The sequence below is a fragment of the Enhydra lutris genome, unplaced genomic scaffold, assembly GCF_002288905.1.
Source record: "Enhydra lutris kenyoni isolate GAN:26980312 unplaced genomic scaffold, ASM228890v2 scaffoldscaffold77, whole genome shotgun sequence".
NCBI lineage: Eukaryota > Metazoa > Chordata > Mammalia > Carnivora > Mustelidae > Enhydra > Enhydra lutris.
The window spans coordinates 4,272,334-4,297,224 of NW_019154161.1; the positions used below are offsets into that span (position 1 = coordinate 4,272,334).

Genomic DNA, 24,891 nt, shown 5'->3' on the forward strand with positions numbered 1-24,891 from the left:
ACGAACCAAGAACAATTAGTCACCTTAGAAAAGAGCCCAGGGGCGCCTAGGTGGCTCAGTGGGTTAAAGCCTCTGCCTTCGGCTCAGGTCATGATCCCAGGGTCCTGGGATCGAGCCCCGCATCGGCTCTCTGCTCTGCGGAGAGCCTGCTTCCTCCTCTCTCTGCCTGCCTCCCTGCCTGCTTGTGATCTCTCTCTGTCAAATAAGTAAATAAAATCTTAATAAAAAAAAAAAAAAGAAAGAAAGTAAGAAAGAAATAAAAGAGCCTAGGGGGCGCCTGGGTGGCTCAGTGGGTTAGGCCTCTGCCTTCGGCTCAGGTCATGATCTCAGGGTCCTGGGATCAAGCCCCATTTTGGGCTCTCTGCTCGGTGGGGAGCCTGCTTCCCCCTCTCTCTCTGCCTGCCTCTCTGCCTGCTTGTGATCTCTCTCTGTCAAATAAATAAATTAAATATTTTTTTTTAAAAGATTATTTATTTATTTGACAGATCACAAGCAGGCAGAGAGGCAGGCAGAGAGAGAGGGGAAGCAGGCTCCCCGCAGAGCAGAGAGCCCGATGTAGGGCCCAATCCCAGGACCCTGGGATCATGACCTGAGCCAAAGGCAGAGGCTTTAACCCCCTGAGCCACCCAGGCACCCCAATAAATTAAATCTTTAAAAAAAAAAAAAGATTTTATTGGGGCGCCTGGGTGGCTCAGTGGGTTAGAGTCTCTGCCTTCAGCTCGGGTCATGATCCCAAGGTCCTGGGATCGAGCCCCGCATGGGGCTTTCTGCTCAGCAGGGAGCCTGCCTCCCCCTCTCCCTCTGCCTGCCTCTCTGCCTGCTTGTGACCTCTGTCTGTCAAATAAATAAATAAAATCTTTAAAAAAAAAAAAAAAGATTTTATTTATTTGACAGAGAGAGACACAGCGAGAGAGGGAATAGAAGCAGGGGGAGCGAGAGAGGGAGAAGCAGGCTTCCCACTGAGCAAGGAGCTCACCCGATCCCAGGACCGAGATCATGACCTGAGTTGAAAGCAGACACTTAACAGCTGAGCCACCCAGGAGCCCCTAAATAAATAATATATTTTTTAAGATTTTATTTATTTATTTGATAAAGATCACAAGTATGCAGAGGGAGGCAATGAGAGAGGAAGGGAAGTAGAGAGCAGAGAGCCCAAAATGGGGCTCGATCCCAGGACTCCAAGATCATGACCTGAGCCGAAGGCAGAGGCCCAACCCACTGAGCCACCCCGGCGCCCCACAAAATCTTTTTTTTTTTTAATTTATGAGAGAGAGAGCATGAGCTGGGGGGCAGGCAGAGGGAGAAGCAGACTCCCTGCTGAGCAGAGCCCAGTGTGGATGCGGGGCTCCATCCCAGGATGCTGGGATTGTGACCTGAGCCGAGGTCAGATGCTTAACCAACTGAACCACCCACTCACTCCAGAATTTTGCTAATTCTTTTTTTTAAAGATTTTATTTATTTATTTGACAGACAGAGATCACAAGTATGCAGAGAGGCAGGCAGAGAGAGAGGAGGAAGCAAGCTCCCTTCTGAGCAGAGAGCCCGATGCGGGGCTCGATCCCAGTACCCTGGGATCATGACCTGAGCGAAGGCAGAGGCTTTAACCCACTGAGCCACCCAGGTGCTCCAGAATTTTGCTAATTCTTAACCTGTGGCTTCATTAGTTTATTTTAGGCTCCTGTAAAGCTGCCTAGATGGTGCTAATTTGCCCGATTCCTTTTCCCCACTGTGCCATTAAGACTGGCAGGACCTGTAAGTCCTAGACTTGGCTGAGGGACTGTGCTGTAAGCATATAGAGGATGGAGAAGTAGTTCCACTCTTTAAGCCCCCTGGGTCCAGGGAGCAAGGGCTTGTTAACAACCAGCAGCTCCTGTCTCTGCTAGGACCTGGTGAGGCCAGGGCCCTTCACTGGGGGATTAGGCTCTTTTCTCTTCTTTCTTTCTTTCTTTTTTTTTTTTTTTTTAAGATTTTATTTGTTTATTTGATAGAGAGAGAGAGATCACAAGTAGGCAGAGCAGCAGGCAGAGATAGAGGGGGAAGCAGGCTCCCCACTAAGCAGAGAGCCCAATGCGAGGCTTGATCCCAGGACCCTGGGATCATGACCTGAGCCAAAGGCAGAGGCTTTAATCCACTGAGCCACCCAAGCACCCCTAAATAAAATCTTAAAAAAAATTTAAAAAGGGATGCCTGGGTGGCTCAGTCATTAAGTGTCTGCCTTCAACTCAGGTTATGATCCCAGGGGTCTGGGATCTAGTCCCGCATAAGCCTCTCTGCTCGGTAGGGAGCCTGATTCTCCTTCTCCCTCTGCCTGCCACTCACCCTGCTTGTGCTCTCTCACTCTCTCTCTCTGACAAATTAAATAAATAAAATCCTAAGAAAGGGGAAGAAAGGAAGAAAGGAAGGAAGGAAGGAAGGAAGGAAGGAAGGAAGGAAGAAAGAAAGAAAGAAAGAAAGAGTAAAAAAGAATTAGCAAAACGCCTCAAATGTGGCACAGGTGACCTCAGCAGTCAATCGAGCCACACTGACCAAGCCCCTGTTCTGCGTCAGGCCACTGCTGGACAGTCAAGAGACGAGGGGGCCCAGAAGACAGTCCTCAAGTCAGCTCTGTTGTCTGGGCGGTGGCATGGGGATTACAAAGGAAGGAAACCCAACTCAAATAAGGGGGGTTAGGTTCCTGGACGTAGCACTGGAGCTGAGCAATGGCGGTTAAATGGGAAGGGCTGAAGTAGGATATTCCAGGTAGAAGAAATGGAAATGTGTATAGAAATGGGGAGGGTGGGACGCCTGGGTGGCTCAGTTGGTTAAGCAGCTGCCTTCGGCTCAGGTCATGATCCCAGCGTCCTGGGATCGAGTCCCACATCGGGCTCCTTGCTCGTCAGGGAGCCTGCTTCTCCCTCTGCCTCTGCCCCATTCTGTCTGCCTGTGCTCGCTCTCTCTCCCTCTCTCTCTCTCTGACAAATAAATAAAATCTTTAAAAAAAAAAAAAGAAAGAAAAAGAAATGGGGAGGGTTAAGGCACCTGGGTGGCTCAGTCATTGGGCAACCCCTTAGGCTCGGGTCGTGATGCCAGGGTCCTGGGATCAAGCCCCGCTTCGGGTTCCCTGCTCGGCGAGAGGCCTGCTACTCCCTCTCCTACTACCCCTGCTTGTGTTCCCTTTCTCACTATGTCTCTCTCTGTCAAATAAATAAAATCTTAAAAAAAAAAAGAAAGAAAGAAAGAAAGAAAGAAAGAAAGAAATGAGAAGGATGACGCTATGGGGTGACAGCAAGTAGTTCAGTAGAAGTGTAGGGTTCAAGGACGGCAGAGGGAATGGAAAGGAGAAAAGAGGTCAGCAGGTCGCAGGTCTAGAATGCCAAGCCACAAAGTTTAAATTGTATCTTGATGGCAAAAAAGATTCACAGAGGGTTTCAGTTTTTAGACAGATTAGTCTGGTCACTGAAAATGGATTAGAAGGAGGAGCTCTGAAGGCAGAGGCTGGTAAAGGGGCCATAGCACTGATGAAGGCTTCGAGAGAGGGAGATCAGGAGGGGTCCAGCTAAACTCAGGTCCCAGAGAGCACCACGCAGAGGGCGGGGCTGGGACTCTAGGTGAAAGGAGCTGCCAATCAACCATGTGAACTTCTGGAATGCTCCACAGAAGAGAAAATGGCAAATAGGATGGAACAAAGCTAAATTTGGAGCACTGGCTTCGAACAGATTCATTCTGGCTCTAGGTATACACAGCGCACTAGAGCACCTCATCTTTAATCCACCCTACAACAAATAAGGCTCAGCAGGGGGAAATGACTTACAAGAGGCCACCACTACATCTATGCCCATTGCCCCCCCCAACCAGTACCTGCCTCCAAGCCACCACTCGTATTTTTAGTAAGTTCCTACCCAGCTCCAGACAGAAGGTGAGTGGAACTTGTTTACATGCAAATACACCCCCTACAGTCTGCCTCCCACTACTGCGCGACGGAGGAAATTCTTTTTTGCAGAGCAAAGCCCCATAGTGGAGGCCAGGGAGACTGATTCATCATCTCCTACCTGATTCATCAAGGCTTTGCTGTTCTGGTAATGTGCAGTGTATCTCCCACAGCAAGGGTCCCTAGGCACCCTTGAAAATCTAGGGAACCTCTACAGCTCTTTTGCAGAGGAACTGTACCTACAGAATACCAGCTTCAGACCCCCCCACCCGAAGAGATGATAAGGATGTGCTGTTAAAATACGCCCTTCTATGGACCCTGCAGATGTCATCAGTAAGCCCTTTGCAAGTATTACTTACCAGCTACCAAATCAGCATTTTTCTAGGAGTTGAGAAACGGTGCGTTTGGAGATTGTTTTTGCTCGTTTTTAACTTTTTAAAAAATATTTAATTTATTTATTTGACAGACCAAGAGAGCACAAGTGGAGGTAGCGGCAAAGGGAGAAAGGGAGAGAAAGAGAGAGAGAGAGAGAGAGAGAGGGAGGGAGAAGCAGACACCCTGCCAAGCAGGGAGCCCGACGCAGGGCTGGATAACAGGACCCGGAGATGACTTGAGCCAAAGTCAGACGCTCAACCAACCAACTGAGCCACCCAGGCGCCCTTATTTTTAACTTCTGAAATAATTTTAGACATACAGAAAAACTGTACACAGAATTCCTGTGTAACTTCATCCAGATTTCCCAAAAGTTAACATTCTACCACATTTATCGTTATTTCTCTTATCTGTACATACTCATTTCTTCCTGAATGATCCAGCATTTGCCCCCAAATACCTCAGAGTGTATTTCCTAAAAACAAGAACATTCTCTTATGTGACCATGAAACAATTACACAAACCATGAAATTAACATTGATAAAGTATATCTAATCTACAGACCTTTTTCAAATTTCATCAACTGTCCCACTAATGTCCTTGAGAGCCAAAGAAAGAAAAACCTTCCCCTACTCTTGGGTTCAATCCAGAATTCTCCATTCCACTTAGTTTTCGCGTCTCTTTATTCTCCTTTAATCTGGAACAAGAGTTCCTCAGTTCTTTGTGATACTTTGAAGAGTACAAACCATTTACTTCACAGAATATTCTTCTATTCGAGCTGGTCTGATGCTTCCCCATAACCAGACTCACACTACGCACTCCGGACAGGGAATCCGGCATGGTGGCGTGTCCTCCCCAGCGCACCCTCTCGGGATGCATGAGCTCTTTCTGTCCCGTTTCTGGAATATCAACTTTTATCTCTCGGTTGAGGGACAATCCACCAGGGTTCTCTAAAGTCTCTCTGTAATTAGTTAAAAAGTAGCTTGGGAAGATATTATCTCTTCTATTCACAACAAACCTTCCTGTTCGTTTTAGCATCCATCAAGGATTCTTGACTGAAATAATTTTTACTGCCATGGTAATGGTCACATACAGATTTTTTAAATCTTCACCGCTCCTACTCTATTCTTCTACTGAAAAAACAAAAACAGGGCGTGCCTGGGTGGCTCAGTCAATTAAGCATCCGCCTTTGGCTCAGGTCATGATCCTGGGGTCCTGGGATCAAGTCCCATGTTGGGCTCCCTGCTCAGCGGGAAGTCTGCTTCTCCCTCTCCCATTCCCCCTGCTTGTGTTCCCTCTCTCGCTCTCTCTCTGTCAAATAAATAAATAAAATCTTAGAAAAAAAATTAAAAAACAAAAAACACACCTTTCCTCTCACCCCCGTTTATTTACATATTTGTTTATCTATCAGTATAGTCATGGGCTCTTTTTTTATTCAATGGGTTATAATCTATTATTTACTTGATCCTCCAATTGTCCCAGATCTCCCCAGAAGGAGCCCCTTCAAGTTGGCTCCTGCGTTCCTCTGACATGACCCATCATTCTTCAAGTACATCCTTACTTTCTGGCAGAGCAGGATGTTCCAAGCTCACCTGTGATGTTCCCACCCAAGCCCCAGCATCAGCCATTTCTCCAAGACAATGTGGTTCTTACGAGATTATTAACAGGCAGGATCTGGGCTGAGGTGTACTCATGGCTTGCGACCAGAGTACCCTTGCTTCTAAGCCCTGTCAACAAACAGAACTAGGAAATACACATGCATAAACATGAAGACACATGCATCTACACATCTATGTCTGTATCTGCACAGAAAAACCATGAGTTCATCTGGTGACTCCAACGCCCATCTGACCTCACAGGGTTCCTTCTAGCCTTTCCCACCTTCCATACTTATAGGAACTCCCTTTTCTGGCAAAAAAAAAACAAAAAACAAAAAAAAAAAACTGACTCTCATTATCCACAATATATTTACCTATCTGCTCCATTCTAGAACAGTAACTAGTTTCAGAATTGCTAACCCATATACCACTGTGAAAAACAAACCTACTAATTAGAGTTCAGTATTTGTTTAGAGTTCTTTTTTCTTTAGTCTGAGGGTATATATTCAAAAGCTACATGGGTCAGTTCCTTTTTCCTGCCTCAGTGTAGTAATGGCCTCATTTGAAATAAATACTTAATATACTATAAAGTAAGAACACAAAGGAGCTCAAAGCTGTGACAAAGCACGTGGGTACCCCCACCCTGTGGCAGTTGCCCTCTCACTGGCTGGGCACTCAGAAGAGGGGGAGCTTTACAAATATAGAGATGCCAGGCTCTGCTAGTTGTTTTGATCCAATAAATCTGGGCTAGAACCAGGGAATCTGTATTTTTCAAACTTTCCCCAAGTAAATTCTGGTATCCTATCAGTTGGACAAAGACGTGCTCTAAGAAATAAAGCTAGAGGAGTCTGGCTGGCTCAGCCGGAAGACCATATGACTCTGGATCTCAGGGCTGTGAGTTTGAGTCCCACGCTGGGTGTACAGAGCACTTAAAAATAAAAATTTTCTTAAAAGATTTTACTTATTTGAGAGAGAAAGACACACAGAGAGAGGGAATATAAGCTGGGGGAGTAGGAGAGGGAGAGGCAGGCTTCAAACTAAGCAGGGAGCCCAATGCGGGTCTCGATCCCAGGATCCCGGGATCGTGACCTGAGTCAAAGGCAGAAGCTTAATGACTGAGCCACCCAGGCACCTATTAAAGATAAAATCTTAAAAAAAAAAAGAAAAGGAAAAAGAAAACTGGGGCGCCTGGGTGGCTCAGTGGGTTAGGCCTCTGCCTTCAGCTCGGGTCGTGGTCTCAGGGTCCTGGGATCGAGTCCTGCATCGGGCTCTCTGCTCGGCAGGGAGCCTGCTTCCTCCTCTCTCTCTGCCTGCCTCTCTGCCTACTTGTGATATCTCTCTGTCAAATAAATAAATAAAATCTTTAAAAAACAAAACAAAACAAAAACCTGTAAGAATAAAAGGCTAAAAAGAGCAGGGCCCCAATGATCTCTCCAGCCAGCTCCAAGAGAGCTCCAGCCTCACTGTGCCATAGTCCTGGCACCACTGGTCCCGTGCAGGGTCCGCGCCTCTGCCTGCAATCATCTCGCCTCTCTCCAGTCCCTAGCAAACCCCTCTTCTTTACAAGTGAGCTCAGATGTATTGTCCTCTGTGAAGACTCCTCAGCTTTCCAATTACACCCAGGCCCCCAGTTCCCTGAGCTCCACGGTAGTTTATTATGAAGCAGTTCACAGAAGCTGAGAAACAGAACAGCACAACACAACAGCCTTCTCTAGAGCCCTGTTACTCCTCACAGGGAAAATGGTCTGTGTTTCTCTCTTCCACTGGCAAGGATCTAATGAGGATTCCCAGGCAAGGGACCTGGCATATAGCAGGTACTCAAACAATGTTTGGTTAAGATTATTTTCAGCTTTAATTTTGTGGCTCAGAAATGGCCTAAGTACTTTTCCACGACTCATAAGAACAGAGACAGAACTTTCAAGAAAGTTCACGTTGCCAAGGATTCTCTGCTAAGTAATTCTCATCTTGCGATAAAGCCCGTTTCTTCCTGCTCTGGGCTAAACCTGCGTGTTACTGTTCACGCTGGTAAGTGAATGCTGTTTCCATACTAGACTCGGTATTTTTAGCACTCCTGTTATGATAAACTCACAGTAACCTCAAAAAGAACAAATCAAAGTCAACTTTTTGTCACAGGAAACCAGCTCATGCTTAATGTTTTGCAACATGCCAAGGGAGAATAATAAAAAGATGAGACCTTTTGCTCACAGATGGTGAGGCCAACTCTCAAGATAGTGGAAAAACGCAGCAGGAAGCATGCAGCCTGGCCGCTATCTTATTAGGTAAACTGGAAAAACACTCGACACCCAAACAAGGCAAACACACACGCACACACCACAGAGCAGCTGCTTCCCCAGGGCCTGAATTGTGAATGGGGCAGTAAAACACCTACGTGTGAGGGCCAGGCCAGCACGATGCTGGAGTCGAGTCTGACGGGTGCCAAGAGAACTGGGCAGGCAAGAAGATCCTGCGGGGACACCGCAGGGCAGGCTGCTCTCCCTCTAGAGTGGGCCAAATGTCCAGACAAGCAACAACCAGTCACTCGGGCAAAAAATACTTACTTACGGAGTACGTGTTGTGTGCTCTGCTGGGCGACAGTGAAACCAACTCAGGGTCCCTAGGAGGTCTCTCGGGTGTGCATCACAGCCAAGCAAGCACTGTGTCCTTACTAGGAACTCCCGAGGCAGCATTAGGTGTAGAGGTCACCTTCCTAGAAAGGCTCTTGGGAACAGATTCCAAGGACCAGGAAAAACTGAAAACAACTTCCATACCTTTCAAGATTAAACTGGTCACAAACAATGCTACACCTGAAGAAATACATCACATCACACAGCCAACAAGACATATAAAGTCACTCTATACATGCTCCAAGATCTTTCCGTACCACTGAAGGCCATCCAGTGTAAAGAGCCCAACTGGCTTAACAGTCTGGTTTACACACACACACACGCGTGCTTATAAGTGTTAAGTCATCTTTCAAGATAGGCCCCCCTTTTTTTCCTTTTTTCCTAAAAACATAAAACTCTTGGGGGAAAAAAAAGACTATCTGGGTCAGAATTCAGATAATCTTTTTTTTTTTTTTTAAGATTTTATTTATTTATTTGACAGAGATCACAAGTAGGCAGAGAGGCAGGCAGAGAGAGAGGAGGAAGCAGGCTCCCTGCTGAGCAGAGAGCCCGATGCGGGGCTCGATCCCAGGACCCTGGGATCATGACCTGAGCCGAAAGCAGAGGCTTTAACCCACTGAGTCACCCAGGCGCCCCAGAATTCAGATAATCTTAAAAAGAAAGAAAGAAAGAAAGAAAGAATTCAGATAATCTTTGTGTCTAATACATATTTGAACCAGGGTTTTCTGTATTGTGGTGGTAATTCTATTTCTCTAACATGCAGGGCTCCTGATTTGAAATTTAACAAAATCACTTAGCTCGGAGGTGCATTTATAGATGCGAGGAACACAGTCCAGGGATCAAAGAGACCTCATGGTCTAAATCCTGGTTCTGTCTATAAAACCAAGCGTATGCCCAAGCAAGCCACAGCCATGCTCACTCAACCTTGGTCTCTTTAAAGAAAATGGGACAGCAACTACATTTTGAAGGCTGTCACGATAACATGAGAATATGTCAGACCGCTTAGCACATTGCCAGGTAAAACATCAAGCAGTGTCCAGTACCCAATAACCATTCTTACATGCCACAGGAAAACCACAGTAATGCCTAAAAAGTCGACCACTCAACCTGGATACTCCCCAAGGCCATCTTACTTCCGGAAGTCAGACGTTAACAGTGTTTAATTTTATGATAACAAAAGTAAGGCCATTTTAGACTTCTATCAATTTCAGGTGTGTAAACCTTGACTTAAAAAACCAACCAATCGGGGCGCCTGGGTGGCTCAGTGGGTTAAAGCCTCTGCCTTCGGCTCAGGTCATGATCCCAGGGTCCTGGGATCAAGCCCCGCATCTGGCTCTCTGCTCAGCAGGGAGCATGCTTCCCCCACTCCGTCTCTCTGCCTACTTGTGATCTCTGTCTGTAGAATAAATAAATAAAATCTTAAAAAAACAAACAAACAAAAACACAACCAATCCTCCTCCTCAACATTTGACTGGAAAATGTTTGAAAGAGTCAAAGGAAAATACTAAACAGTCTAGAAGCTGTGCCCCGGCACTCATCTTTCATATTTGCCATCTCAGTACCTTAGAGCCAAGGGAAGGCAGAGTTGTCTGCCAGCCCCCCAGCCCTGAGTCAGGAACCCAGATCTGAATGAAGCTCATACACCAAAGGTTTGGCCTGCTGATAAGGGGGAGGAGCTGTGATCTGAGCTCAGCTCTGTCAGTCTCCAAAGACCGTGGTTTTTCCAGGACACGAGACTACATCAGTCTCTACTCGGACTCTACTTTTACTGCCATGGTTAGCAATCAAAACAGGCTGGGCAAAAAGAATGGTTCTAATTAAAATCAAACTTTAGGACTATGTGGAGGATATTGTTTAAATTAATGAATTAATTTAAAAAAAATTAAAAAATAGCCCTTCCCAAAACAAACAAAAAAAGTTTCTAGAATTTATTAAAAGAAATACACTTAAACTAAGTTTTTTTTTTCCTTTCTTTTTTTTGAAAATGTATTTGACAGAGCGAGACACATCGAGAGATGGAACAGAAGCAGGGGGAGTGAGAGAGGAAGAACCAGGCTTCCTACTGAGCAAGAAGCCTGATGAGGGGGGCTCCATCCCAGGACCCTGGGATCATGACCCGAGCCAAAGGCAGACGCTTAAGGACTGAGCCACCCAGGCGCCCCTAAACTAAGTTTTCTGGTATAAGTCATAAATTAATAAAGTTATATAAGTCTAAAAGTAGAGGGACGCCTGGGTGGCTCAGTCCATTAAGCATCTGCCTTCAGCTCAGGTCATGATCCCAGAGTCCTGGGATTGAGCCTGACATGGGGCTCCCTGCTCAGGGGGGAGTTTGCTTCTCTCTCTCCCTCTGCCCCTCCCCTTACTTATGCACTCACTCTCTCAAATAAATAAATGAATAAAATCTTAAAAAAAAAAGATACAAATATAAAAGAGAAATACAAGCCACAAGAAGGGTACTTTATTAGATTCACTGATTATTTGGACTCAGAGGGGCGCGCCTGAGTGGATCAGTCATTAAGTGTCTACCTTCAGCTCAGGTCTTGATCCCAGGGTCCTGCTCAGCAGGAAGCCTGCTTCTCCCTCTCCCACTCCCCCTGCTTGTATTCCCTCTCTCGCCATCTCTCTCTCTCTCTGTGTGTCAAATAAATAAATAAAATCTTAAAAGAAAACATTTTTTTTTTTCAAGACGGGCTGGCTGACTTAGTCTTACCATTTTATAAGCAAGCAAACAAAATCCTAGAAAAGCAAGTTATCTGCCTGAAGTCACAAAGACAGTTAACAGCCAGTGTATTTGCAGAAGGCAACTTCACATGTGGAAGCTGCTATGCTTTGCTGCATAAATCCAATAAGGCCAAATTACAGGAGAATCCCGTAGCTCCACGAATGGCTGAGCAGAAAATCAAAAGGAGTATTTCCCTGGGTATAAGATTGAGATGACACACCCACAGAGGATCAGCTTCGTACCTATAAGCGGAGGATTCTAAGCTGCTGGCATAACCTGGGAGAGATCACAACAGCCATTTCCCTCTACTTCCAGAACTTCAGCCCAGCAGGCAGTCGAGGGCATTAATAAAATTAAGTATGCATTCATAGAGAAGCTCCCAGAAGCCAAACCAGGCCCTCTGGCTCACTGCATCTGGGGCACTCCCAGTAGTTCCAGCCTCTCTGGGAAGATACATCAGAGCCTAGAGAGACCAACTGAACAAAAAAAATCACCACTAGGAATGTGTTGTATGACACCACACAGGAAAGCCTAGAACCTGTCACCTGCTGCAGAGAGAGGCTCAGGAAAGGCTGTGTTGGATATCCAGAGACAGCCAGAAAGAGCACTGGAGTGGTGTGAAGGAACTAGCCCCTGGAAGAGTCAGGGGACTTGGTTGAGACATAGACTCTACCACTAATTTGTTTTATGATGAAGGCAAATCACTTCCCCTCCTGTGCCATGGGTTCTGAGGCTTGGGGAAAGTGGCCTGATAATCTGGACTCACCGGCCAGCGATGAGGGTCCTTCAGCCACGCACGTCACAGGTGAGGGGGGTGGAGGGAGGAGCAGAAAGCCCCTTCCTGCCACTCCTGGCCTAGAGGGCATGTGTGCCTGCCTCCTTTTATAATTCCATGACTGCTACAAAACCATACATGTAAAAATCATTAAGATAGTAAATTTCCTGGTATGTGTTTCTTACTGTAACAAAAAAATTTGGGGGTACCTGGGTGGCTCAGTGGGTTAAAGCCTCTGCCTTTGGCTCAGGCCATGATCCCAGGGTCCGGGGATCGAGCCCCGCATCAGGTTTTCTGCTCAGCGGGGAGCCTGCTTCCCCCACCCACCCCACCCCCTGCTTGCCTCTCTGCCTACTTGTGATCTCCATCAAATAAATAAATAAAATCTTTAAAAAAAAAATGTATATGACTACTGACTAACGAACATCATTTTAATCACCAAACCCGAAGCCCTGAAATTGAAACTGAAAAAGCAGTGAGTACCGTTTAGAAAAGTAAACATATGGGATGTATTATCCAACGAAATGTCACAGGCAGAAAATTAAAATCTAGTAGGATTGCTGCCATGATAGTACCTACTCAAATATGGAATTAAAGGAAACTGAGTCAGGGCGCCTGGGTGGCTCAGTTGGTTGAGGGACTGCCTTTGGCTCAGGTCATGATCCCGGACTTCCAGGATGGAGTCCCGCATTGGGCTCCCAGCTCCTTGGGGAGTCTGCTTCTCCCTCTGACCTTCTCCTCTCTCATGCTCTCTCTCAAATAAATAAATAAAATCTTTAAAAATAAAAAATAAGGGGCGCCTGGGTGGCTCAGTGGGTTAAAGCCTCTGCCTTCGGCTCAGGTCATGATCCCAGCGTCCTGGGATCGAGCCCCGCATCGGGCTCTCTGCTCAGCGGGGAGCCTGCTTCCTCCTCTCTCTCTGCCTGCCTCTCTGCCTCCTTGTGATTTCTTTCTGTCAAATAAGTAAATAAATCTTTAAAAAATAAATAAATAAAAATAAAAAATAAAGGAAACTGAGTCAATCCCAAAATCTCTACACAGTTGCAAAATACTTGTGTCAAAACACAAAACCCCAAACAAAACCCCACAACTTTACAGATAACACAGGTCTCTAGGACTTCCCTGCTCTGTGCTGAGAGAGTATGCATACTGTCCAAGACTTACAAAAACCCCCTTAAGGCAAGTGCTATTAACACTGTGACAGAGGGGAGTATGAGTGAGCTTCAGGGAATTTAACTCTGTGGCTCAACATCACCCATCTAAAAAAAAAAAAGAAAAGAAAAAAAAATGACAGAAGCAGGACTGAAAAACCAGATGTTTTGATTCGAAAGCTCCTGTTCTGAACAACCATGCACCAAGTCGGCCATTTGGGTCAGTAACAAAGCTACTGCTTCTTGCTCAGGACCTCTCTACATCCCCTGCCCCTGTAACTTCTGCTGGTGCTGGCCAGCAGCGGCCTGATGTAAATTACTTTCCCCCATACTGCTGCCTCCCACCTCAGTCTTGGGCTCCTGAGGGCAGGGATGGCCACAGGCCTGGGTCTTAATCAGTCCTTTTTTTTTTTTTTTTAATAGGTCTTTTTTATTTATTTATTTGACAGACAGAGATCACAAGTAGGCAGAGAGGCAGGCAGAGAGAGAGGAAGGGAAGCAAGCTCCCCGCAGAGCAGAGAGCCCGATGTGGGGATCAATCCCAGGACCCTGAGATCATGACCTTTAACTCACTGAGCCACCCAGGTGCCCCTGCCTTTTTTTTTTTTTTTTTTTTTTTAAGATTTTATTTATTTATTAGATTGAGAGAGAAAGAGTGAGTGAGCACAAGCAAGAGGAAGACCAGGCAGAGGAAAAACCAGACTTCCTGCTGAGCAGGAAGCTGGATGTGGGACTCAAGCCCAGGACCCTGGGATCATGACCTGAGCAGAAGGCAGATGCTTAACCAACTGAGCCACCCAGGTGTCCTTGCTGCTTTTTTTTTTCTTTATTAAGATTTTATTTACTTATTTGACAGAGGGAGAGACAGAGAGAGAACAAGCAGGGGGAGTGGCAGAGGGAGAGGGAGAAGCAGACTCGCCGCCAAGTAGGGATCCCAATATGGGGCTCTATCCCAGGACCCTGAGATCATGACCTGAGCCAAAGGCAGATGCTCAACCAAGTGAACCACCCAGGCACCCCCGTCTGTGTCTTTTAAAACACCTATAAATGGGGGAACAGCAGCTACTCCACATGGCTGTAGAGAGGATTCCATAAGCCAACACCCAGAGAGCACTTACGATGGAGGTAGGCTGCTGCGTCCAGGTGTCTCACACCGCCTTGGGCTTCAAAGACCTGAGCAGTTCAGGGCCCAGCTCCTTTGCCGTGGCCAACCTGTGTTCTCTCTGGTAAAACACTGAGCCTCTCCTGGTCTCTGTTTCCTCACCTCAAGGAACCAAACTGGGGAGAATTCCCACCCACCCTGTCTACCTCACAAGGGCGCTGTGTTGATGAGCTCAGAGGAGAAAATACTCTAGAAACTGCAGAGGTTAGAACAGATGTCTTGCCCTTGGCACTACTGACACTGTGACATTGTGGGCCAGATAACTCTTTGCCACAGGGGCTGTCCCGTGCCATGGATATTCAGCAACATGCCTGACCTCTCCCCACCCCACCTGCCCACAGCCTGAACAATCAAAAATGCCTTAACACTGCTCATGCCCCCAGCAAGCAAAACCACCTTCGGTTGAGAATCACTAGATTCTGGTAAATTCGAATACCAGTACAAGCAGCAATAAGAACCACGTGAGTTATAAGCCCCCAAACCGCAAATTAACGGCTACTGTTTACTGAGGGCACTCGATGTGTCAGGTGGAGTGATCAGCTTCTCCCAAAGGCCCATGCCCCAGGCTCAGGCTGGACTACAGACAGCACTGCCTTGCGACCCTATCCTCATCCAAAGGAGTATTTTCTGAGTCGTAGCACACTCATTCCTAAGACTCTTTCCTGCCTAACACACTGGATGCCCTCCCTAACTCCCCACCCTGGATGATTTCTAGACAAACGGATATTAAGTGCTCTAAACTAGTTTCTCCCAACTCTCCCCAACCCAACCTGGCTAACACCACTAATTACAGGAGGAAGGCTTCATTCCTAGCTAATTAGCCTCATCTGATTTTTCAGTTTATTAAGGAAGTTTTATGTAGCTTTACATATTTCCCTCTGAACCGATATACATAGTGCCTGCGGAGGGAGGAACTGTGTTCGCTACCACACAAAGCCACCATCTGTCCTGACTTGAGGCAGGGGGTGTTCCTGGAGTCCGCAGAGACCCAGCCCTGAAGAAAGGAAGGCTGAAGACTATCCAAATGCCACCAAAGGTGCTTTGCAAATTTGACAAATAAAAGCGACATCTCTACCCCAGTCTCCTGAGAACGGGTGAGGCTTACGCAGAGCTCAACAAGGGGCCGCATCTCCAGCCCAGCCATCGAGATGTTCTCAAGTGGTCACGGAGAGCCGGTTCATGAAGAACTAGACTGGGGCAAACATCAACAGAGCCCTGGACTCTGCAGCCGCAGTTCCGGAAAGCAAAGCACAAAGCGCCCACTGGGACGCTCTGCTCGGGCTCCTCACCTTGAAGGAGAAAGTAATCCGAAGTTGTGCGCTTCAGAGCTGCCTTCGCCTTATCGCTGCTCCAGTCCACTTCCAGCGCGTCCTTGACTGAGCAGAAGACCACCTTCTGTTGAGAAAAAGGCAAAATTGCTTAGAGAGAAAAATGTTGGCTTTAAATCTCAAGGCAGTAGCTCCTCACCATCTAGGAGCAATGTCATTATTTAAGGCTTACTGTTCATTAATAGCAGCTGAGGACCACGCAAATCCAATAAATGTTAACTGAGCACTTACTGTGTGCGCCTCTGGGCGCTGGGGACACAGCGACAAGTGACATACACTCCCTGCACCGGAAGGAGTCAGAGCAAAGCTAAAGACCCAGTTCCACTCTGGCTTTAACTCTGGCTGTGCTCACACCACAGAAATTTTTGCCCAAGTGAACAAGACTGTGTGTCTACAGACAGTCAATAAAACATTCTATGTCACAGCCAAAAAAAACATTAAATGTGTCTCATCAGAAGAATGGTTTGAGAATAACAATAGCAATAAATAACAGCAAGAAACATAAGCAAGGGTTAGGAGACAAAATCTCCAGGCTGCGGGGCTGGAGAAGGCATTTGTAAAAGGCCTGTAGGGAAAGGAAGCATGGCTGTAACCTATTAAAGCTAAATGAAATTATCTCAAAAAATGCCATCCCGTATCTCTATTTTAAAATATAATTAAATACGAGTAAGAAAGTGACTTTCCTTTTCCTTTCCTGAATCGTTCAGTCCAGAAACCATCCACTGGCACTTAGAAGGGCAGGGAAGAGTGTGTAGAGGTGCTGAGTGACCTGCTGCAGTGGACAGAGCAAAGCTGGGTAGGAAGGGTGGCATCCTGCGGGGGGGTGGGGGGGGCGGGTAGTGGTAGACTGGAAGACTCACTCCCACCAAGGACTTCTGCAACAAGTGAAGATACAGAGAACCTAGGTTTCTCACTGTCAGAGAGGAGAATTAGAATTGCGGAAAGGGAAAAAACCAGAATAAAGCCTGTGGGTGGGGTTATTAGTATGAACTCATTTTCAATATATACAGACACGGAAGTAAATGCAGACACAAGCCTGTGTGTACGTGCGTACAAATACTGAGGAGCCACGTCCATGGACAAAGCATCAAAGCAATGACGCCCTGAGCACAGTCAGCACACCTAACCCCCAGATCTTGGATTCTAACCCCCCACCGAGAAACATTTCTCTTTGGAGAAACGGCTGATTTCACGGCTAAGGCAGGAAGAGTATGACAGGAGCCCAAAACATCTTACTGAGCCTGAAACAAAGTGTGCACAGAATGATGGGGGTGTGTCCCGAGTAAATAGGAGCCAAACAACATAAAGGAACTCCCACTGGTCAAACTGGAACACTTTAGGGAAAAAAAATAAACAGTAAGATTATAACACTTCAAATGAACTAGAATCCTTTAGTCGTTGATCTAAAATCGGCTAATTGATGGGGCACCTGGGTGGCTCAGTGGGTTGAGCCTCTGCCTTCGGCTCAAGTCATGACCTCGGGGTCCTGGAATCGAGTCCCACATCGGGCTCTCTGCTCTGCAGGGAGCCTGCTTCCTCCTCTCCCTCTCTCTGCTTGCCTCTCTGCCCACTTGTGATCTCTCTCTGTCAAATAAATAAAATCTTTAAAAAAAAAAATCGGCTAATTGATAAAGTCTGATGAATAATGAGGTTATTTACATATTTTCAAAATACCTCTCCAAAAATTATTGGAGGGGAAATTACAGGGAAAAGAGGAATTGTTTTCTTTCTTTCTTTCTTTTTTTAAAGATTTCATTTATTTATTTGACAGACAGATCACAAGTAGGCAGAGAGGCAGGCAGAGAGAGAGGAGGAAGCAGGCTCCCTGCTGAGCAGAGAGCCTGACTCAGGGCTCGATCCCAGGACCCTGGGATCATGACCTGAGCCGAAGGCAGAGGCTTTAACCCACTGAGCCACCCAGGCACCCCAGAGGAATTGTTTTCAAAGGAGAAATCTGGCAGGCATAATTCTACTCAAATGACCAAAATTACCAATGCCAGTAAAGCAGCGTATGGAAACCAGAACCAGACCGCAGGATGGGATGAGGAGCAACCCTGCTGTGGTATTTTTGCCAAAGGTGTGAAGCTGGAATCGAATCGTGACGGAACATCAGACGAACCCAGACTAAGGAACAATTTACAAAATAAGTGGCTTGTAATCTTCAAAAGCATCATGAAAATCTAGATGCACACATGATCCAGAACTGAATCCTTCTGCCATTTAGGCCATGATTGGACAACCGATAAAATCGGAATGGGGTCTCAGGGTTAGATGGTAGTGATGTATCCATTTGAATTTTGATTTTGAAGTTTGGTTTGTGACTACAGAAAATGCCTTGTTTGAGAAAATACAGACTGAAATATTTGGGAGTGATGCAAGGAGCATGGCTTTGACACCTTATTCTCAGATGGTTCAGGAAAAAAAAAAAAAGGTTCTCAGCACTAGCTACTTGAACGAAGTTTAAGATGGTTACATGTGGGACGCCTGGGTGGCTCAGTCGGTTAAGCATCTGCCTTCGGCTCAAGTCATGTGTCTTGGGTTTGAGTCCAGTCAGGTTCCCTGTTCAGCAGGGATATGCTTGGGATTCTCTCTCCCCTTTTCCCTCTGCCCCTTCCCCCACACATGCACTCCTCACACTCTCTCTAATAAATAAATAAAATCTTAAATAAATGAACAAAAAAGATGGGGGCACCTGAGTGGCTCAGTCAGTTAAGTGTCTGCCTTTAGCTCAGGTCATGATCAGGTTCCCTGCTCCTCCCTCCCGCTCTGCTCCTCCCCCCACTCATGCTTATACTGTCTCTCTCTGAAAAAAAATTTTTTTCTCTGAAAAAATCTTAAAAAAAAAAAAAAAAAGAGAGAGAGATGGTATGTGAGTATGTATAAATAATTTCAAACTTCCTGAGGTATGGGTCTCTTTTTCTCCCTCCTTCTTTCACCACATATACATACCACACACCCACCCCACTCCCCCAACAAACGCCCCAGATATTTAAGAAAGAAAAGAGATGACAGTATACTTAGGATGCTAAGTGAACCAAGACCTATCCGCTCCCAGGCAGTTGACGCCGCTTGCTAACGACCAAAATGGAACTGACAGATGAAAGCTCAAATACCTAGTGAAGATCAAACAGTCATGTGGTTTTTAAGATGGTTTTCTACATCCCCATAATCACTCCTTTGGGATTTAAATCCACTGTAAGAATTGGTATACGAAATGTTTGTACTGTCCTCAAACTTTTTGGTCAATGAGTCTGTCTGACCTCAAAAGTCAAGTCAAACAGCCCCTGAGTGACACTTACTGCCTGATACAGACTGCACGACCCTTCTTAAGAAGTCTCACAACACAGATTCAAGCCATCAGCAGTATGGTCTGGGAATGCCATCACAATAACAAAATAAACTCTCATGAGGTTTCATAAACTACCAAGATTTTAATTCAGAATTTTTGTAGTTCACCTGGCTGATTTGTTAGGTCACGATGCTATGAGAAATGAGGAAAAAAAGTTCTGTTTCATGGTCTCAGTCCTACGAAGGCCCACCTCTAAACTTTCAGGGCTTGGGGCGAAAGTACAAACGGAAACCCATATAACCACTTCTACATATTTAAGTATAAATCATACAAATAGGCTATTAAAAAATAAAGTGTATTATATTCTCTTGCCTTAACAAATATATTTTCTTCATTACTCCCTGGAAGACTAGGATCAAATTTGGAATTCTCACCCTCCTTGGGAGTTCTGTGCCAGAATGGGTGCACTGCAAAAGGTGGTCCTCGAGGCGCCTGGGTGGTTCAGTGGGTTAAAGCCTCTGCCTTCGGCTTAGGTCATGATCCCAGGGTCCTGGGATCAAGCCCCACATCGGGCTTTCTGCTCAGCAGGGAGCCTGCTTCCCTCTCTCTCTCTCTGCCTGCCCCTCTGCCTACTTGTGATCTCTGTCAAATAAATAAATAAAATCTTAAAAAAAAAAAAAGTGGTCCTCTTTCCCATTCTCCTCCCACCTCTGGCTCTCACAGCTCAAGAGGCTCTCTGCATGAGAGTGCAGCCTCGCAGGCCGCCCTTCCCCCACTACAACTACTTCTCGACCCTAGGCACATGGACATTGTTGCCAAGGTTTGCACTCTGGAGGAAGATGAGGGAAGCCCACAAAAGCCTGGGAAGTAAGCCTGGGGTTGTCTGGGCAGGAGATTCCAGGGGTCCCAAGCATCCACAATGCGGTCCAGAACTGGAGAGGTGGGGTGGAGGGGGAGATGGGCCCAGGTGGACACATCTCTTTAATTCCATGGAATCCTCACTCTACTAGGGGAAGGAATGGTTGCAAGGAGACCAGAGTGGGACCTTGTAGAGCGCTAGAACCAAGGACAGAGGCCCTCTTTCCTCCCCAAGTCAAAGGGCAGAACTCCTCGAAATTTTGCCAGTAACTTGTGAACTCAGACAAATGAATTTACCTCTCTTAGGCCTGTCTCTGGCAGGCAACCTTTAGGGAAGTTTTCTGAAATTTGGGGAGGAGGACCCCAGTAAACCTTATCTGAAATACGTATCAGCCCTCCAGCTACAGATGACAAAGCCAGAGGGGGGCACATGGCTCAGCCCACTCCAACCAGATTCTTTCTCCTAGGAACTAGGAATTTGAAAGCTAGAAACAGAGACACATTGATGACCTGAAGGGCTCTTTAGAGAAAAGCTAAATTCTGACCATCTCCAAGTCTCCCCAGCTGGCCTGGTCTTTATCCTTCTTGAGTCACAGTGGCTGTTCAATGCTTCTTGGGCTACCGCACCCTGCCTCCAATTAATATCCCATTTTTCTGGTTCCAACTACCTAAAGCCTATCCGCATCTGGGTGCCTGGCTGGCTCAGTTGGTGGAGCATGCGATACTGATCTAGGGGTCATGAGTTTGAGTCCCATGTGGGATGTAGAGATAACTTAAAAAATAACTAAATAAAAAACCAAAAACGATGTCCCCTAATCTATAGTACAACAAATGCAGGTGGTGGTGCCCGTCTTACCCACCTCACGGACACTGGATTTATAACAAGAAAAATATGTTTAACAGCATCCACAGAAAATGAAGGGTCTTCACGAAAAGCCCCCAGCAGTATCTGCCAGGCAGCCGCAACCACCACAACGAACACCCTAAAACAGGTCACTTGTGCACCTCACTCAGCCCTCCCCGCTCTCCCCGCCCTCAGCTCACGGATCGCTCTGGGTATAATGCCTGACTGACTTCCCTCCACTATCCATTTCCTTTCCTGGCAATTCTGAGCCTTAAGGATTTCAATCTGATAGTCTAGTTAAGACTAATAACAAGCCCTCTTACACCTCTTCCCAGACGGGTATCAGCTTCCTGAGGCAGGGACCACCGTGGAAGACGCAGCACTGCACAGAACAGAATGTCAGTAAGTATCCGTGAGCTGAGAGGGTCCAATCTGCTTTTCATTTGCCAAAAAGCCCGACAGTAAATATAAACGATGAATTCTCCCACCCAGTCTGAGAGCCGTCAAATTGCAGGGCTGTGCTGAGCCACTCAGAACAGTGGACAAGTGCAAAACCCTCACTGCAACATGAGCTGGTTTGATGGACTGAAGCAAGGCGGCAAGAGAACCGACACAGCCTCTTAAAGCCACAGCCTCCAAAGTGGACTATCTGATCCCAGGCTTATGGGGAAATACGTTGCGCGAAGAAAGCAGAAGACGGTACTTGTTTACATCACATATATTAGATCACTATGTATGACTCGTGTGTGCTAATGGATGTTCATTAAAACTTCAACTTCATCACATATGTGAACGAGTAGAAAGAACACTGAAAGGAACACGACAGTCATTATTGGGCAGCAGGGTTCACATTTTCTCAACTTGTTCTGTGTTTTCCACATTTGGGACTGTAAACACATTTATTTATTTTTTTTAAGATTTTATTTCAGAGAAAGAGAGAGAGACAGAGAGCACAAGCACAAGGGTAGAGGGACAGAGGGAGAAGCAGGCTGCCCGCAGAGCAGGGAGCCCAACTCGGGACTTGATCCCAGGACTGGGGATCATGACCTGAGCCAAAGGCAGACACCCAACCAACTAAGTCACCCAGGTGTCCCAACACACTTAACTTTTTTTTTTTTTTTTTGAAGATTTTATTTATTTATTTGGCAGAGAGATCACAAGTAGGCAGAGAAGCAGGCAGAGAGAGAGGGGGAAGCAGGCTCCCTGCTGAGCAGAGCCCGAAGAGGGGCTCAATCCCGAGATCATGACCTGAGCCAAAGGCAGAGGCTTAACCCACTGAGCTACCCAGGTGCCCCACACACTTTACTTTTAAAAAGCTGAACATCTGTAACAAGGGCTACAGCTCTGACTGCAAAGCTAAATGTGAATCAGAATTGAAACAACTTTGAAAACCAGATTTCTAGGTTGGACTTCCACACCTACTCACGGGAGTCTATAGTTTTCAAAAGCATTCTAAGGAACAACAACCTCAATCCCGAAACAAAGCTGTCAGTCACACTCAGCAGAGTGGCAAAAGAGCCTGAAGTCACCAAATGTTACCGTCACATACTGCTGATTCTGGACTGTGACCTGACAGAACTACCCAAGAATCATTTAGCAGGTCTGGTTAAGTTGAAACTGCACATACCCTAATTTCCCTCCTAAGTATACACCCCAGAGAAATCACACATTTACCCAGAGAGATTATCTACACACACACACACATACACACACACACACACACACACACACACACACACACACACACACTTTCTCTCTCTCTGTGACACCATTTGTAACAGAAAAAACGTACATGCCCACATGCCCATCAATAAGAGATTCGATAAACAATAATGCTTTCGGGGTGCCTGGGTGGCTCAGTGGGTTAAGCCTATACCTTCGGCTCAGGTCATGATCTCAGGGTCCTGGGATCGAGCCCTACATCAGGCTCTCTGCTCAGCGAGGAGCCTGCTTCCCCCCCTCTTTCTGCCTGCCTCTCTGCCTACTTGTGATCTCTCTCTCTGTCAAATAAATAAATAAAATCTTAAAAAAAAAAAAATAACACCAATAACGCTTTCACACAATACTCTACAGCAAAAAAAAAAAAAAAAAAAAAAAGACATAATGTCCTGCAGGGCTGTTCTAGAGAACTCACGATGATGATGGCAATGTCCTGAATCTGTATTTGTGCTTCACAATACAGATGCCAATAGCCACACATGCTTGGTGAGCATTTGAAATGTGGCTAGGAGAATGAAGAAAATTTTTTATTTTAGTTAATTTTAATTTAAATAGCCATATGTGGCTAGTGGCTAACCACAATGGAAAGCAAAGCCCTAGACCTGCAGACAAACAGACGGCCTCACAAACATAATGCTGCTCTTAAAAAGCAGGTGGTCGGGGCATGTGGGTGGCTCAGTGGGTTGAGCCTCTGCCTTCAGCTCGGGCTGTGATCTTGGGGTCCTGGGATCAAGCCCCGCGTTGGGCTCTCTGCTCGGCAGGGAGCCTGCTTCCCCCCTCTCTCTGCCTGCCTCTCTGCCTACTTGTGATCTCTCTCTGTCAAATAAATAAATAAATAAAATCTTTAAAAAAATAAAAAATAAAAAGCAGGTGGCAGCACATATACAATATTAAACTTGAGGGGCACCTGGGTGGCTCAGTGGGTGAAGCCTCTGCCTTCGGCTCAGGTCATGATCTCAGGGTCCTGGGATCAAGCCCCGCATTGGGGTTCTCTGCTTAGCAGGGAACCTGCATCCCCCCCCCCAACTCCACCTGCCTCTCTGCCTACTTGTGATCTCTGTCAAATAAATAAATAAAATCTTTTAAAAAATATATTAAACCTGGTTTTTAAGATGTTAAAAAGCATACCAAACAATTCTATATTGCTTGGAAATACATAAGGAGAAAGAAATGGGTGGGAATGAGAACCACAACTGAGGACAGAGGTTACTTATATTGGGGAGGGACAGCCAGCGGACCTTGACCATGCTAGCAAAGATTTATATATATTTTTTTAAAGATTTTATTTGTTGAGGCTCCTGGGTGGCTCAGTGGATTAAGCCTCTGCCTTCGGCTCAGGTCATGATCTGAGGGTCCTGGGATCGAGCCCCAAATCGGGCTCTCTGCTCGGCAGGGAGCCTGCTTCCTCCTCTCTCTGCCTGCCTCTCTGCCTACTTGTGATCTCTGACAAGTGAATAAATAAAATCTTAAAAAAAAAAAAAAAAAAAGATTTTATTTGTTTACTGGACAGAGAGGGAACAACAGCAAGAGAGGGAGCACAAGCAGGAGGAGTGGGAGAGGGAGAAGCAGGCTTCCCGAAGAGCAGGAAGCCCGATGTGGGGCTCAATCCCAAGACCGAGATCATGACCTGATCCGAAAGCAGACGCTTAACCCACTGAGCCACCCACAGGCCCCAAAAAGTTTTATGCTTTAAATTAGTTAGCGGGCCCTCAGTAGTCAGCTAGATCATTCTCAATTTACACCTACATCACATTCCATTGTTTAGATTAACAAACGTGGTAAAACGCCATGTCAAGCAGGGCTGTAACCGCACCTTCCAGATACGTGCTATTTATTTTGAAAGAAAGCACACTAGCACATGCAGGAACAGAGGGAGAGGGAGAGAAGCAGACTCTGCACTGAACATGGAATCCCATGGCCCTCGACCCTGAGATCATTACCAGAACTGAAATCAAGAGTCAGAGGCTCAACCAACTAAGCCACCCAGGCATCACCACCCCCACCTCCGTACTTTAAAAAATTCCCACAAATGTACCTGCCTTGTGAAGAAGACAGAGAAGGAATGCACAGATAGGTCCAAAAGGACTGGAAATATTTGGGTTCTTAAGTTAGATAGTGTTTTCTTATGTCCTCTAATTTGTACTGATGTGATGGGACACCTGGGTGGCTCTGTTGGTTAAGAGACTGCCTTCGGCTCAGGTCATGATCCCGGAGTTCCGGAATCGAGTCCTGCATCGGGCTCCCAGCTCCATGGGGAGTCTGCTTCTCCCTCTGACCTCCCCTCTCATGTTCTCCCTCTCTCTCTCTCAAATGAAAAAAAAAATCTTTAATTTGTACTGATGTCATATTATCTGAGGGTATCAAATATCACAATAAAAAATATACCGGATTGTGCCCTGATGCTGGGAGAGACCTCTTGCCTCAAGCCTAAAATGCCAAACCCCCCCCATCACCAGCCTCCCCCCAACACCTGTCCTACCTGGAAAACCTGCTGTCGGCACTCCACCCAACGGTGCAATATGCACCCTGACTCTCCTGTCCC

At 46.3% G+C, this 24,891-nt stretch overlaps 1 protein-coding gene across 2 annotated transcripts in view; it reads right to left on the reverse strand.

The window, feature by feature from the left end:
- LOC111160800 (SUMO1 activating enzyme subunit 1) overlaps positions 1-24,891 on the reverse strand; it is an 83,898-nt gene that overhangs the window by 29,205 nt on the left and 29,802 nt on the right. For both annotated transcript variants that reach the window (XM_022524153.1, XM_022524152.1), the window contains exon 6: positions 15,601-15,706. In XM_022524153.1, coding sequence (XP_022379861.1) covers positions 15,601-15,706 — 106 coding nt within the window. The remainder of the gene's footprint in view (positions 1-15,600; positions 15,707-24,891) is intronic.